The sequence below is a fragment of the Dipodomys spectabilis genome, unplaced genomic scaffold (assembly GCF_019054845.1).
Source record: "Dipodomys spectabilis isolate Male_0828 unplaced genomic scaffold, ASM1905484v1 ptg000051l, whole genome shotgun sequence".
In the NCBI taxonomy this organism is placed as follows: Eukaryota; Metazoa; Chordata; class Mammalia; order Rodentia; family Heteromyidae; genus Dipodomys; species Dipodomys spectabilis.
Window position 1 is genome coordinate 12,753,072 of NW_024870728.1, and position 14,872 is coordinate 12,767,943.

The window sequence follows — 14,872 nt, forward strand, 5'->3', positions numbered from 1 at the left end:
CGGACAGGGCCTGACTGGAGCTCTTCCTTCCCTCTCAGGGAGCACCCAGATTTTGGAGAACATCAGGGGGCCACTTCAGGCTCAGGGGATGTTGTGTGTGAGGGAAGTATCAGGGTAATGACACTTAACTCATGTGGCACCTTGGTGGGCACTAAGCGGAAACTCTCCGTGCTCTGGGCTTGGGTATGCCACACCAGGATCTGCTGAGGGGGTGTGAGTGGGAGTTAAGTCCCCATTCATGGTTTGCCTACACCTTTGGGCATTGAACATCCAGAGCAGTGGTACATGGCTGTACCAGGGCTTGGGGCTCCCCAGAGCTCCAAAGGGGAGCATGGCTGGATAAAAGGTAGCACATGGCTTTCTGAGAAGGAGGCTCAGGGACAGCAGGGGTCATAGCCTGTCTGCTCCCTGTGTCTCTTCTTGTTTGCTCTCCTGGAGCCACTGGGGAGACTGTCAGTCTCATCCTGACCCATGATGAAGTGACATTGTCCTTGGCTTCCCTCTGTCTGTCCCTGCCCCCCCCCCCACCCTCCAGCTAGATCAGAGCCTGGGCAGCTGACTCCTTCCTGGGGTGTCAGTGGTAATCCTAGGTTAAGGGGGGGGGAGGACAGTGAACAGAGAATAACAAAAGTACAGAGTTCCTTGTCCCTGGGTGACTGGTTTGCTACTGATATAGCCATGAAGTTCTTCATCCCAAAGATAATGTGCTATATCCTATGCTCCAGGCTCCTTTCACCTGGAGCTGTGTGACTGAGGCATGTTGGTAAACCTCTCTCACTTCTGTTTCTACAACCATAAGGTGGCATTCACAGGCATTCAGTGCTGGTTAGTTTTGGTGGTGATCTATCCTGGGGCAAGGGCTGAGTGAGGGGCAGAGCAGCAGCTGAGTGCTTGGGTGGTGTTGGGAATCTTAGCTGGCTCCTGAGGGGGAGCCTCTGGCTGGGTGGGGGTGCTGTATGTGTAGCCTCAGAGTGAAAGGCAGTGGGCCGAAGGGTTTCAGGAGAAAGCGGAGAGAGCCCACCTTTGGCCTTATGATGACTGTCCTGTACTGTGTTTAGGGGAAATCTGGGGTGTCAGTGTCACACACCGAGAGCTGTGTCCTTGGTGGGCCGTGACCTCAGTTGTACCCTCAGGCTGGGGCACTTTGTGGTCCAGGATCATGTATAGGGCAGTCATCTGTTAAACAAGGGGGTAAGATTAAAGGTACCCTAAAGGACAGGAGAGAGCCTAAAGGCCAAATCCTCCTGGAAGACATTTAATTGGTCCTTCAGAGTTAAAAAAAAAAAAAAACAGAAACAAAAAACAAAACAACCCCCCCCCCAAAAACAGAGCATTTAAATTTTGGCTAAAATTTTGCAAAAATTTTTAGTATAAAATATAGATTTAGGGCTTCTCTCATCAGATCGAAAGAGATGACCGTGGGAGCCCATCTGGCTGCATACCACCATGACTGGAGCCGGGGGGCTGCCCTGTCCCGATTCTGCTCACCCCCGCCTTTACTGCTCTCCTCATTTATTGTCTCTGGCCCTGCAAGGCGGAATGTGATGACTTTTCCTGCCCTAGGATCTATGATGTTCAGATTCTGTGACCCATGTTGGCAGAGAGAAGGTTCCGTGCCATAATAGATGGGCAAAACAATAATAAACATAAGAAGATACAGGAAAGACTTTGATGGACAAGTTTCAAATGCTAAGAAAGATAGATAGGGTGAAACTCCAGCGTGGGCCTGAAAAATCTGCAGCATCACAGAAGGGAGCTGGGGGACCCTCTGCCTGTTTTGTAGGGGAGGAAACTGAGGAGCCAAGAAGGAGAGAGTCAGGTTGGGGCTGCCAAGTATTAGCTCATTCGTGCACATGCTTACCCTGCCTCTGCCTCTGGCAGCCTCTCTGGTCCAGCACCAGTGCCAGACCCCACAGTTCTGCCTGTTTCTTCAGCTGGCTGCTGTGCAGGAGGCCAGAGGGGTGGAGCCAGAGGGAGGAGCCAGAGAGGAGGGCGGGAATTCAACACCAACTTGCTGTCTGTCAAAATGTCTAGGGGGTGGGGTGGGGTTGGGGTTGGGAGTGGAAAGGTGGGTCATAGTTGAACTCCAAAGCTTGTGGGGTCCTTTGGCAGACAATTAAACCAGCCCACTAGTAGTGTGTGTACCTGGTGTCTGCGGCAACACAGGTCCAGGCACAAGGGTGGGGCTCCCAAAGATGAATCAGACTTTTGCAAGAGTCTGCAGCCTTGTAGAGGTCAGAAGCAAGAGTTTTCCAGCCAACAGAGCTAGTTCCTGAGGATGCCTGGGTATTATGGGCAGGGGATCCTCAGGCCCATCGGAGGGGAGAGCAGGAAGGCTTGGGATGCAGACAGTAGATGCTAACAGTAGAAAAATATGACAAGACCCATTGGTTGATTTGTTCATTCATCCGTTCTTGTGTCTGGTATCTTCTGGGTACCAGACCCCAGAGATACAAAATATAGCACATGTCTTTGCCCAAAGAACACTTCCATGTGTGGGTAGGTTGGGGGGTGGGGGAGATACTGGCTGTGAGAGAGGAATGATGGGAAATCAGCCTGGACCAGGGTCTACCATACATGTCCTATGGTAACCAAGCTTAATATCCCACAGGGAATGGAAGCTGAGTAACGGGAAGGACTTCCAGGAAGGAGAGATTAGGATGCAGAAGAAACCCCCTCCCTCTGTCCCCCCCCCCTGCACAGACTTAGAAAGAGGGATGGGGAGATTTTAGTTTCTCCAAGAGGAGCTCCAGTACTACAGTTTGTGTTTCACATTTTTCATCTTAGTGAAGTGGCCTGAAGGGAAGCAGATCTGGGGGCTGGAGGCCCCCCTCCCTTAATGCGTGGGAGGCCAGACAAGTCGGTGTCGCTGTGACTTGCTCTTCGGCCTGGTTTTCCAGCATTTCTGAGAAGCTCCAAGGTGATTTCTCAGAACTCCAGAGATAGCAGCTGAGAGGCTGGAGGAAAGCAATGGTAGTGGCAGCCACTGGGGGAGCTTCTTGAGAGGGGTGTGTGTGTGTGTGTGTGTGTGTGTGTGTGTGTGTGTGTGTGTGTGTGTGTGTGTGTGTGTAGGGGTGGTATCAGGGCTGGTGATGCTACCTATGGGTTCAGGGGTCTCCAGGAACACCATTTGGGGCTCTAGCCCAGGGACTCATGGTGGCTGCAAACCAGCTGCTATATGTGCAACGCTGGCCCCTTACAGAGTTGGCTATCATTGAGCCCAATGGGGGTATAAGCCAGAAGTAGCATATTATTTCCAGTCCTGCAGCTCTGCAGAAAGACCTAGAGAAGGATGCAGAGGGCAGGCATCGAAGCGCCTGCTCTAGGAGGGGTCTGAATTAGATACCTCACTTCAGTGTCTCTCTTGCCTCCTCAGAATCACACAGCGATGGTGGTGGTTAGTCTCTCGGGCAGTGTACAACCTGAGTTTCTGGACATGACAGCTTTTCTCAGATGAAGCGAGCATGAGTGGTGCTCTTGCAGCCTCTGGTTTTCCAGGGAGATACCGTGGCTGGATTGTGAGTTGGGACTGTGCACACCTGGCTGGCCAGGTTCTTGTGATGGGAGAGGCCAAGGTTATACTGTATGGGGGTGCTGATAAGAGTATCTAGGCTGGTAGGGGTGAGAGAGGTAGGGAATCCTGAACTGCTTGTTTGCATGGCCTGGGTTATGCCCACCATTATGGGTGGGCAGAGAAAAGAGAAAAGAGGACTTTCTTGCTAAGTGACTCAGTCCAGAGAAATGGGCTGGGTCCTCTCCTCTGTGCTGTGCTGGACTGGGTCCTGCAGCTGGACTGGGTCCTGCAGCTGGACTGGGTCCCGCTGCGTGATACACACACACAAGGGCGTGGGGGCTGAGCCCCTCTCCCTTCCCTGGACAGCCCCGCCACCATTCACAGCCCGCACCCACACTCACTTGATCCAGCCTCAGCCAGGGCCATGGGAAAAAAACGTTTTATTATTTTTTTTTGAGGGGTGGAGACAGTGAGTTCAGACAATGGGGACCTGGAGCAGATTTTGCCCAATACTCTTGCCTGGCTTCCTGAGCATGGACTTGGATTCTGTACTCCACCTTCTTCCCAAACTATTGCCCCTGGGTGGGTGGGTGGGGGCTAGGAGGCGGGGGTTAGGGGCAGGGGGATACTGTGGGAACAGGCAGCTTGGGGAATGGTGGGAGGTGAGAAGGGAGGGGGGAGGAGAAAAAGAGGAGGAGAAAAAGGAGGAGGAGGAGGAGGAGGGTGAGGAGGAGGAAGTGGAGAAATGCAAACCAAATGTTGGCCCAGGGTACAGTCAAGAAAAACAGACTCTGGCGGGAGCCTGGAGCGAGGCTCGCTTTTAGAAGGGCAGGAAGGGCTGGGACAGATGTTTGGAGAAAAGAAAGAAAGAAAGAAGGGAGGGAGGGAAAAAAAAAGAAATAGGAAAAAAACAAAACTGGGATGCAGGCCATGGCCTGGGGGCAGGGCCAGGCCTCTGCCTCTCCCCAGCGTCTCCAGTGTCCAGGCCTGCCCTGTCCTGGGCCAGGAGCTTGCCTCTGGGCGCCAGGGTCGTCCTAGCTGCGTGTGCTCAAATGACTATGTGTTCCAAGGCCAGAGGGAATTGGGGGTAGAGCCCATGAGACCCCAGGGGTGCAGACTGTGCTGTCCTGGGTCTGTCGGTGGCTCCATGGTCTGGTACATTCTGGAGCAGACCCCTAGGGCTACAATCCTGGCCCCAGATCAGGAGGACCGAAGGGACTTCAGGACTCCCAGTGGCTCTGTATCTGGGGGTAGCCGTGGCTTCAGGAGGCCCTGCATCGGGTCCCGTCCTCTTTCTGCCTCATGCCAAGCTAAGCTTCTGACCCCCAAGCCACCAGTGCAGCCTGGGAGGCGGGAGGAGAGAGGAGGCTGGGACAGGGGGGTGGAGTGCAGGGAGGAGAAGGAGGAGGAGGGAAGAGAGCTGGAGGCCCAGATGCTGGCTGAGCGCAGCACCAGAGGACTCTGCGCGCTCTCTGCCTGCTCTGTGGGTGCTCCGAGCTCAGGGGGAGCCCTTTGCAGGGCCCTGTGTGGACTGAGGGAGAGGACTCACTGAAGATGACGTGGATCTGTCTCTCCTGCATGCTGTGGGTAGGTCTGGCTGTTTTAGCTCCGAGCTTGTACCCTCCAGTTCCATCCTTTAGCTGAGAGCCTGGAGCGGGGGGAGGGTTGGGGTAAAGGGGTTCCTACAGAAGGTATGGAAGTAGGGTCCGCTTGAGCAGCCCTCAGTCTGAATATCTTCTCTTACCAGTACTCTGGCTCTGGTTCTGCTTCTAGAGGTCAGTACGGACCCCTTTCTCCCCCAGCCCTGCCGACCGAGTCTACGCTCTGGGAGAAGGAGGACGTCATGGAGAAGTTTGTTTCTTTTAAGAGTCTCTCCTGCTTCCTCCTCCCCAGTGGGGTAAAAATCTCAGCTTCCCTCCATGACTCAGTGTAGCGGCTTGAGGACGGGTCAGCGTTGGGGGTCTGGAGGACCCGGATACTCACTTAGAACCTGAGATCTGGAATAGCCCAGATTCCATCACTTTCATACTCAACTTCAGCTTCTACCCACCTCGGTCCCTTCCTCCGTGCCTTCCTCCCCTCGCATCCCCTCCCACTGTCTTCACTAAGACCTCCCTCAGCCCTGAGGACCCTAGATTCAGGAAGGCTTGTGTGGGGGTGAGGGTACCCCAGGATACACAGACAGGTCTGCGGGGGGGGGGGGGCACATGTGGGAAGGGTTAAAGGCTAGAGGCTAGTCATGGGCAGAGGTTTCTGGGGAAGGGGGGGATGGGAGAGGGCCCAGTGCTGAGGGAGGGGTGGGGGCAGGGCCGGGAGGAGACCCTTCCCTCCGAGGCGCTCTGAGGGGGGCTGTCTGGGCTGGGTGAAGGCATGCGGCGGGGTCAGGAGGGCGAGGAAGTCATCCCTGGCTGAGGTTTATGTTGGTCTAAGAGAGAGGTAGCTGCTTTGGGGGAGGGGCTGCAGGCCCAGGATCCAGATGTGGTAGTTCCTGCCCCTTTCCCTTGTCTACCCTTGCAGTCCTGGGGTGGGGGTGGGGGGGTGTCAGCAAGCTGAGGCTGAGGACAGTTATGAGAAGGCAGACATGCAGTCAGGGGTACTTTGGGTAGAGAGGGCAAAGGGGGGACAAAGCCTGGAGTAAGGGGATTGGGTGATGGGTGATTGGGTCTGATAACAGATGGAAGGAGCCTGGGGCTACCTGTATAGAAGAGGCTTCAGGGGCCTGGCTGGGCTGTTGGTGCCATCTGTAAAATGGGAATTGTGCCCAAGTTCACATCTGTGCTGAGGTGGGCACTGAGGCAGCCCTGTAGCACAGACAGGCGGGACTCTCAGGGCTGAGGGGCTACTGTTGGGGCTCTGGAGGCCTCACCTGCTGTGGGGTTTGGGGGAAAGTGGCTTTCCCCATCTGTTTTCCTGTTGTGGTAGTGGTGGGGGGGGGGGGGGCGAGGAAGCAGCCAGTGCCTGTAAGACCAGAGGAGCCTGCATCTTCCCTCTGTCCTTTCCCTCCCTGATCTCTCCTCGTGCCTGCCTCTTGTTGCTGCCACTGGCCCATGGTCCTTTGCTAGGGGAGGTGCGCTGGACAGACAGGCAGTCTTGACATGTCATGGTTCTTATTTAACCTCCAGCTGTCTAAGGCAGCTTCCTTCCTCCCTCTGAACAGACCTCAGCCGGCTTGGGGTGGGGGGTGCATTTGTAGCAGAAGATGGATGGACCAGTGGCACCCATCATGCAGAGGGGTTCTGGGGGGCCTGGAGACATTGCCAGAGAGTCAGATTGTGTGTGTGTGTGTGTGTTGTGTGTGTGTTGTGTGTATATGTGCATGTACCAGTAATGGACTTGAACTCAGGGCCTCACTTTTTTTTTTTTTTTTTGCCAGTTTTGGGGCTTGAACTCGGTGCCTGGGCACTGTCCCTGAGACTTTTTTGCTCAAGGCAAGCACTCTACCACATGAACCACAGCACCACCTCCAGTTTTGGGGGTTTTTTTTGAGTAGTTTATTAGAGATAAGAGTCTCACAGAGTTTCCTGCCCTGTCTGGCTTTGAACCATGATCCTCAGATCTCATCCTCCTGAGTAGTAGGATAACAGGCGTGACCATTGGTGCCAGGTGGGGCCTCACCCTTTTGCATGGCCTTTTGCTCCAGGCTGGCACTCTACCACTTGAGCCATACCTCCACTTCCAGCTTTTTGCTGGTTAATTGGAGCTAAGAGTCTCATGGACTTTTCCACCCAGGCTGGCTTTGAACCACTATCCTAAGATCTCAGCTTTCTGAGTAGCCAGGATTACAGACTTGAGCCACCTGGGCCTGGATTTCAGATTGTTTTGAGAGGTGACCAGTGATGGGTAGAAGTACGTGGATTTTGCCACCAGACAGGGCTCAGTTCAATTCCTAGCTCCACCACTTAGCACTGGGTGGTATTAAGTAAGACAGTTCCCATCTTGAAGCTCAGTTTCCTGGCCTGTAAAGTGGGAGGGGCTAATATACCCATTCCAGGCTGGGGTGAGATGGAGATGATGCACTTCCATGGATCCAGCACCCAGTCACAACCTCCTGCCTGGAATGAAGGTGATGGGTCAGGGCTCCACTCAGTCTGTGTCGTTCCTGACTGTCCAGGGACAGCCAAGAACTGGCTGGATCTGCAGGCTCAGGGAGGTAAATCAAGGCACGGTCTGGAGGAGATAGCATGCATGCATGCATGTTCCTATGTCTCTATTTGGGGAAGCTACAGATGTTTTGTCCACAAAATAGCACATCTGTAGCACAGAGCTCTAACAACCTCTAGGAATAAAAACCACTTTATTAGCTGGGGAGCCTAGCTATATATTATGCATAACTTGATTTTCCCATCAAATGCTTCCATTTGCTATTACACAGTCAAGTAGAGTTTATTTAGAAAATAATTACACGCCTATTAATTGAGCGTGTTGATGTGGTGTGGGTAGAGTTGGAGCTGTGAGCCCTTCCTTCCGGGGGAGGGGGCTGATCGGCTCTCAGAATGGAGAGGAAAGGCCCAAGGCAGGAGGGGAGCTGGGAGGGGGCAAGTGCAACCCTAGCCCTGCCCTGAGCAAGCCGTGCAGCTGAGAGCTGGTCACTCAACTTTGTGGACCTCACAGAAATGTTGACACAATTCTCTAAGGCCACCTCCAGCTGCAGACAATGATGTGTTCTGTTTTTTGGGAGTTGGTATCCTGCCCAGTGCTGAGTACACATTTTGGTAGAAGGGTCCACTGGAGCCCCTACATTCCTCTCCCCCCTCCCTCTCTGTGTGTGTGTGTGTGTGTGTGTGTGTGTGTGTGTTGGTACTAGGGCTTGAACTGAGGGCCTGGGCACTGTCCCCTAGCTTTCTTGCTCCAGGCTGATAACACTGGAGCCATAGCTCTACTTCTGGCTTTTTGGTGGTTAATTGGAGAAAAGAGTCCCATGAACCTTCCTGCCTGGGCTAAGTTCTAACCACAGTCCTCCAATGTCAGCCTCCTGAGTAGCCAAGATTCCAGGTGTGAGCCAGCAACCAGTGCCTGACCCGTTTGTATGTGTATGGTTTTGCCCTACTGGGGATTGGAACTCAAGGGTCTCATGCATGCTAGGCAAAGTGCTAGACTACTGAGTGTCTCCCAGTCTGGGCTGCTAGGTTATAAATGGCTGATCCATATGTAGCTAGCAAAATGTCCTGCATATGCTAAGAACTCAGTCACTGTCCTAGGCCCGCTCAGGTTCATGGCTACTGGCCAGGGGGAGTCGGAACCGAGTGTGACTTGCTGCTTTCCCCTCCCGTGCTCTTTCTATTCTGGGATTTGTTCAGGTCAGGGCACTTCATTCGGGTCAATGAATTGGGTCACAGGAATAAGATTTAAAAGCACCCAAATGCACGAGTTGTCATCTCCTGCAGTATCTGAGTGAGGACTTGCATACCAGATTTCCCAGGTGCAAATCCTGGCCCTGCCCCACTAGCTGTATGGTCCCAGCAAGTTCCTTTACTTTTCTGTGACTGGCCTATATCCTTGGACAATTTCGGGTGACCTTCCCAGTGACCTCAGAGGTCAGGAATTTGGGGGGAAAGCCCACGTGATAAATAAAACATTATACCCCCCTCTCCCCACCGTGTGCTGTTCCTCTATAGCTAGATCATTATGGGGTAACTATATTCTGAATAACTGCACTCAGTTTGGTCCTCAGACTTGTTTGAGTGTCACAGGATACAGAGGACAGGGAGCAGGCGGTCCGGCAGACATGTGTCACCTGATGGATCAGTCCTGTATACACAGGATGAAAGGCACAGCTCGTTTCTACTAGATGACAGGTGCACCCGTGGGTGGTTATAATTATTAGTTCTTTAACAGACGTAGTCAAGTGAGACTGAACAGGGTCAAGTGAACTTGCCTGGAAGCGCCCGGCTAGCAGGTAGAGGAGCAGTCAGGCTGCCCCAAGTGCTTGCTGGGGAGGAAGGGGTATTTTCTTTCTTTTTCTTTGTTTTTGGTCAGTCATAGAGCTTGAACTCAGCACCTGGGAATGATCTCTGAGCTTTTCTGCTCAAGGCTAGTGCTCTACTACTTTGAGCCACAGCTCCACTTCCAGTTTTCAGGTGGTTAATTGGAGATAAGAGTCTCATGGACTTTCTTGCCCGGGCTGGCTTTGAACTGCAATCCTCATATCTCAGCTTCCTGAGTAGCTAGGATTACAGGCGTGAGCCTCTGGCACCTTTCCTTCCCAGGCTTTTTCTGAGCAGTTTATTGGAGATAAGAGTCTCACTGGACATTCCTGCCTGGGCTGGCTTCAAACTGCCATCCCTAGATCTCAGCCTCCTTAGTAGCTAGGATTACAGGCATGAGCCACCAGCCTCCAGCTTTCTTTTTCTTTTCCTTTTGTGCCAGTCCTGACGCTTGAATTCAGGGCTTGGGTGCTGTCCCTGAGCTTTTTTTTGGCTCAAGGCTAGTGTTCTACCACTTGAGCCACAACACCATTTCTGACTTTTTCTGAATAGTTTATTGGAGAGAAGAGTCTCATGGACTTTCCTGCCTGGGCTGGCTTTGAACCACATTCCTCAGATCTCAGCCTCTTGAGTATCTAGGATTACAGGTGTGATCCACTGCACCTGGCTGTGGGGTATTTTCATTGAGGATCTTTCTATACAGAGAATGCCCTTCAGTGATGGGGAGACACATAGGAGAGCCACAGAGATTTTATAACTACTTGTATACTCAGAGGCCACACACACACACACACACACACACACAGATCAGATCAGGGAGCTTGGGCAGGGAGAGAGGGAGAGGACCGTTGGGCCAGAATTCTTATTGGGGAGCGGGGCATTGTCCAAACAGGTTTCCCAAGGGGAATTCTAACAGGTGAGTTTAAAGCAAGCAGGTATGAGTTCCAGAAGGTCTCCCAATGAATGACCCAGATGGTGACTGTCCGTGTTGGGTGCCAGGGTCAGAATAGCCAATCCAGTTGGCTGATTATGGCTGTGGTCTCTAACAGGAAGCTGTAGAAGGCAGAGTTCTGAATTTTTCACCCTGAGGAATAGGGGTGAAGGTTGAGCTGGGGCCTGAGTCCAGGGCAAATGAGGCCTCTGACACAAGAAAGTTCAACTTGTACTTCCAAGATGGCTACAGCATCTTTCTTCAGAGCCACTGAAGAAAGCAGGGAAGGCTGAGGAGTTTCCCCTGCCCAGACATGAGCCCAGGTGAATCCTGAGGAAGTAGATAACCCAAACTGGAGGGGGGAGGGCATCCTGCAAAACAACCTTCTCAGATACATCTTTGAAGCCCTCAGCGGCATCAAAGACAAATAAAAGCCTAGGTTGGTATTGCCTGCCTGTGATCCCTGCACCTGAGAGGCTGAAGTAGGAGGATTGAGTGATGGAGGCCAGCCTGCCAAAACCAAAGCAGAGCAAAGCAAACCAAACACAGATGGACAAGGCATTTAGATTGAAGGATGAAAGGCCACAAAACGTGGTGCATAATCGAGTTTAGATTCTGAATCTAAAAACAGACCCTGAGATAATGGGCCTTTGTGGGCTGCGTTGCTGTTGACGTTCCTGTGTGTCTCGGAGAGGACGGTGGGGAGCAAACAGAACACCACGTGGACGGTTGGTGGATCCAGAAGGATGTATGTGCATTCATCTTTTCCAAAGCTTCTCAACTTTTCAAAGAGAAGAAGAGTGGTGCAGTTTGGGGGTGAATGGGGTGTCATGGGTCCCCCAGAGTGGTAGCTATGCTACTGACAGTTCTGGGGGGCTTCTGTGTTGGGGGTGGGGCGGTTGCAGTGCCCTTTGCAGAGGTGAGGAGGCCCCAAGGGACAGAGAGCAAGGGACAGTTCATGGAGGGAATTCAAAAGGCATCATTCCCAGGACCTGGCAAGTGGTTGGCGGGGAGCGGGGAGGAGGGCAGGGAGGAGTTGAGAGTGAGTCAGAGTTTTCCACCCAGGCTGAGACTGAAGGACATGGACAGACCATTAGCTGGCTAGGAGCTGGGGGAGGGGGGGGGGGCGTTGTGTGTAAGTAAAGGTGAGACAGAGTAATGGGGTCGGTGCGGGGGAGGTTGGTGGTGTAATGCTTGAACTTGAGGTGCCCTGGATACTCACTAGGCCTTTTAGCCTAGGGGTGAAGAGACACTGAGGCACAGAGTGAGGGAAGAGCTGACCTTCCAGGCTTGTGCCCTTCCCCAGACTGACCTTCCCTTGTCATCCGGCATATTGGGCAAAGTTGGAAAAGCTTTGTGTGTGTGTATGTGTGTGTTTGCTCATGCGTGCATGTGTGTATGTGCATATGCATGTGTGCAAGGGGGGATTTATGAGCTCTAGGAGCCTGGGGGCTGTCACTCATCTCTTTCACAATCCCCCCACCCCTGCCATCACTCTGCCCCATGGGGCAGGGCGGGCCCAGAAAGCTGCGTGTCCCACCCCAGTCTAAGGCCTCTGGCCAAGGCTGTCTGGCCAGCTGTGCCACACCCCTGTGGTTTGGGGCGCTCTGGCCAGCAGGCTGGCTGGAGAGAGGGAGGGAAGGGTGTCCCTCAGGGCTGGAAAGTCCTCTGCTGCTGGGTGGGCTTGTCATAGGACTGGACAGAATGACTTCCAGGCTGGACCCCTTCCCTTTGTCTGGGCACTGGCTCTTGAGGAAAGCAGAGGCTGATCAGATTGGACACTCCCTGCTGGGGCCACGCCCCCTCTTCCTGTCCCTAAGTGTTGCCAGCTAATCCAGCAAGGGACAGGGCTGGGCCAAGCTGGGCTTCCCCAAGGCTGTCCGCTACTTGTCTGGAAAACCATGAGAGTTGTCAAAACAAGCCATCGCACTTGCATAGCACTTTGCAGTTTATGGGCTCGTTTTCTTTATGGGGTTCACTTCTATCCTCTGCCTGTACCTGCAGAGCAACCCTGGGAGGAGAGGTGGGGAGCAGGGTAGTAGCCAGGCACCCAGTTCATTGTCTTGGCTCAAACTCAATTGAGGTGTGCTGAGTTCTCCTCGTCCTTGCCTCGAGGTCTGCCTCCTCCCTTGGAGGCCTTTAGTGTCCACAGAACAGGCTGCTGATGCTCTGGAGACCACACAGCCGTGAGAGTCTGGCTTGTAGGAGTCAGTGCAGCAGACAGGGTAGGAATGGCATGCAGGCAGTACATTTCAAGGTTTGAGGAAGGTTGGAGGGGTAACTGAACCCTGCCTACCTACAGATATGTACAACTCAGATTTTATAAGGCTAGGCAGGCAGGACAGGCACACTGAGACTCTGGCATTCACTTAACAGTCTGGAAGGTTCCATGTGCTGCCCATCTGCTCAGTGGGCTGCAAGGATTCTCTTTTGAGTGAACGTTCCAGTCCGTTGTGCTTTTCCGGAGAAGGCCTCTCGTTCTAGGCTTTGGGGGAATGGTTGGATTTGGGGTCTGGGGAGGTACTTTCAGGATACTCTAGAATGAGTGGGGTGGGAGAGGAATGTTTAGGGGTGTTTGGGGTTCCTGCCTTTTTACTGGACCCCAAGTTCTCTCCCTGTTCTTCAATGGGCTGGGATCCCTGAATCTTCCAGCCAGTGGTTGAGGTGGGAAAACAGGGGAGAGAGGGGATTTACTGCCCCTCTTGGTGGGTGGAGGACACTGCGGCACCCCTGGAGCTGGGAAGTGCCTTGAGCCCACCCTCACCCCGCTGTGGTCTGCAGCTGGCTGAGTTCAGCTTTCTGAAATACTCCATCAGAATCTGGGGGCCTCCAAGTGGATTTGCCCTGCAAGCGCTGCTTCCCATCATGACCACTAGGGGGTGCTGCTGAGCCCCAGGCCCAGGGGGATCCTTGCTTCCCCATTTAACCTATTGGCTTCCTTTGCCTTGACTTTTGCTGTCTGTCTCTTGGAATTCAGAAACCATTTCGAGTGTCATAAAGACTTTTACTCTTGAACTTCTTGAGAATGTGTTGTTGGCACCAAGCGCCCTCCCTCATCTAAATACTTGCCCAATTTGCCGCAAAGTCAAATCCACAGCCGTCAAAATCAGGAAGGTGACATTGATAACATGATCTCATCGAAATTTCATCAGTTGTACTCATATATATATACATACACATATATACATATATATGTGTATGTGGTATGTATATATACACAATATACATATATGTGTATGTGTGCTTATAGTATATATAAACACATAAATATATATATATATATATATATATATTGCAGTTTGGAATCATTCTGGAAATTTCTGCCTTTCCTTGACTTTCATGACCTTGTTGTCACTTTAGAAGATTCCAGGCCATTTAATTTGTAGACTGTGCCTCAATTTGGGTTGGTTGGTTTGATGTGTCCTCTTGATTACATTCAGTTGTAGCATTCTGGCAGGAACAGCGCAGTGATGTTTGGCTCTCAGTCACCCCCTCTTAAATACACCTGACTTCTCCTCAGTCCCTTTTGGGCAATTGAATTTTAATCATCAACTTTGTTTGAAGTAGGGTCCGCCAGGAAATCTTATTACACCTCCCTCCCCACCCCACCCCTGTCTGTGATACTTTAAGATTCTGGAAATGCTCTTATTTAGTTTTTTTCAATCCCACTTTCAGTTTATTCATTGATTTCTTCATAGCACAAAGGGACTCATGGAAGCCACTGCAGACATGATGGATGTTGATGTCCAGATCTTCCCGGTTTGGCCTTGGGGAGCTCCCATGTCCTTTGTCTGTCTGTCTGTCTTTGATCCTAAGTCCTCTCTTAGGTTCTGCACACTCTATCTCATCTCTCTTATTCTCAGCGGGGACCTGTTGGTGTCTGTTTCTTTGTGTCTTTATCTCGGTCTTCTTTTCTGCTGTCTGTGGTTTTGCTCTTTTGCTGTCTGCTCCCTCTCCCCTGTCTCTTTCTGCCTCTTGTCTCTGTCTGCCTTTTCTCTCTCTCTGGCTTTCCATCTGCTTTTCTCCCTGGTTGAATGGTGTCGTCTCTTCCAGGATGCCCCTCTGCCTTGTCTTCAGATTTTCTGAGTCTTGGACATACTGAACGTGTGGGCCATCCCTCCTCCATCAGACATACCAACCTGCCCCCTCCAGTGCCTGCCTCAGAGTAGGGGGCTTTGGGGCCAGGCAAGGAGAGGGAACCGGGAAGACCAGAGCCCCCTCTGGGGCGCAGCAGGGTGCAGGCTCCTGTGTCTGTGCCTGGGAGGAGGAGGAGGAGGAGAACTGCTATTCTGTGCCCACTGGCTCTTCACAGGGCAAAGAATGGGGGCTGAGGTTAGGGGAATGTCCGGGGCAGAAGATGCCTCCCTGAGTGCTTTGACCAGGCTGGGCTGCAGGCTGGACAGTGTCTACACATTTTACAGTGGGTTCACATGTGTGGATACAAAGGAAAGAGCTCGAAGGTTGCAGTGTTATTTGGAAGGGATACCGAGGCCTGTGTAAGGT

At 52.5% G+C, this 14,872-nt stretch overlaps 1 protein-coding gene across 6 annotated transcripts in view; it reads left to right on the forward strand.

Moving 5' to 3' along the window:
* The first annotated feature begins 5,036 nt into the window (after positions 1-5,036).
* Tns1 (tensin 1) overlaps positions 5,037-14,872 on the forward strand; it is a 185,641-nt gene continuing 175,805 nt past the window's right edge. For all 6 annotated transcript variants that reach the window (XM_042679011.1, XM_042679018.1, XM_042679013.1 and 3 more), the window contains exon 1: positions 5,037-5,101. In XM_042679011.1, the coding sequence (XP_042534945.1) occupies positions 5,069-5,101 (33 nt within the window). In that variant the 5' untranslated portion in view covers positions 5,037-5,068. The remainder of the gene's footprint in view (positions 5,102-14,872) is intronic.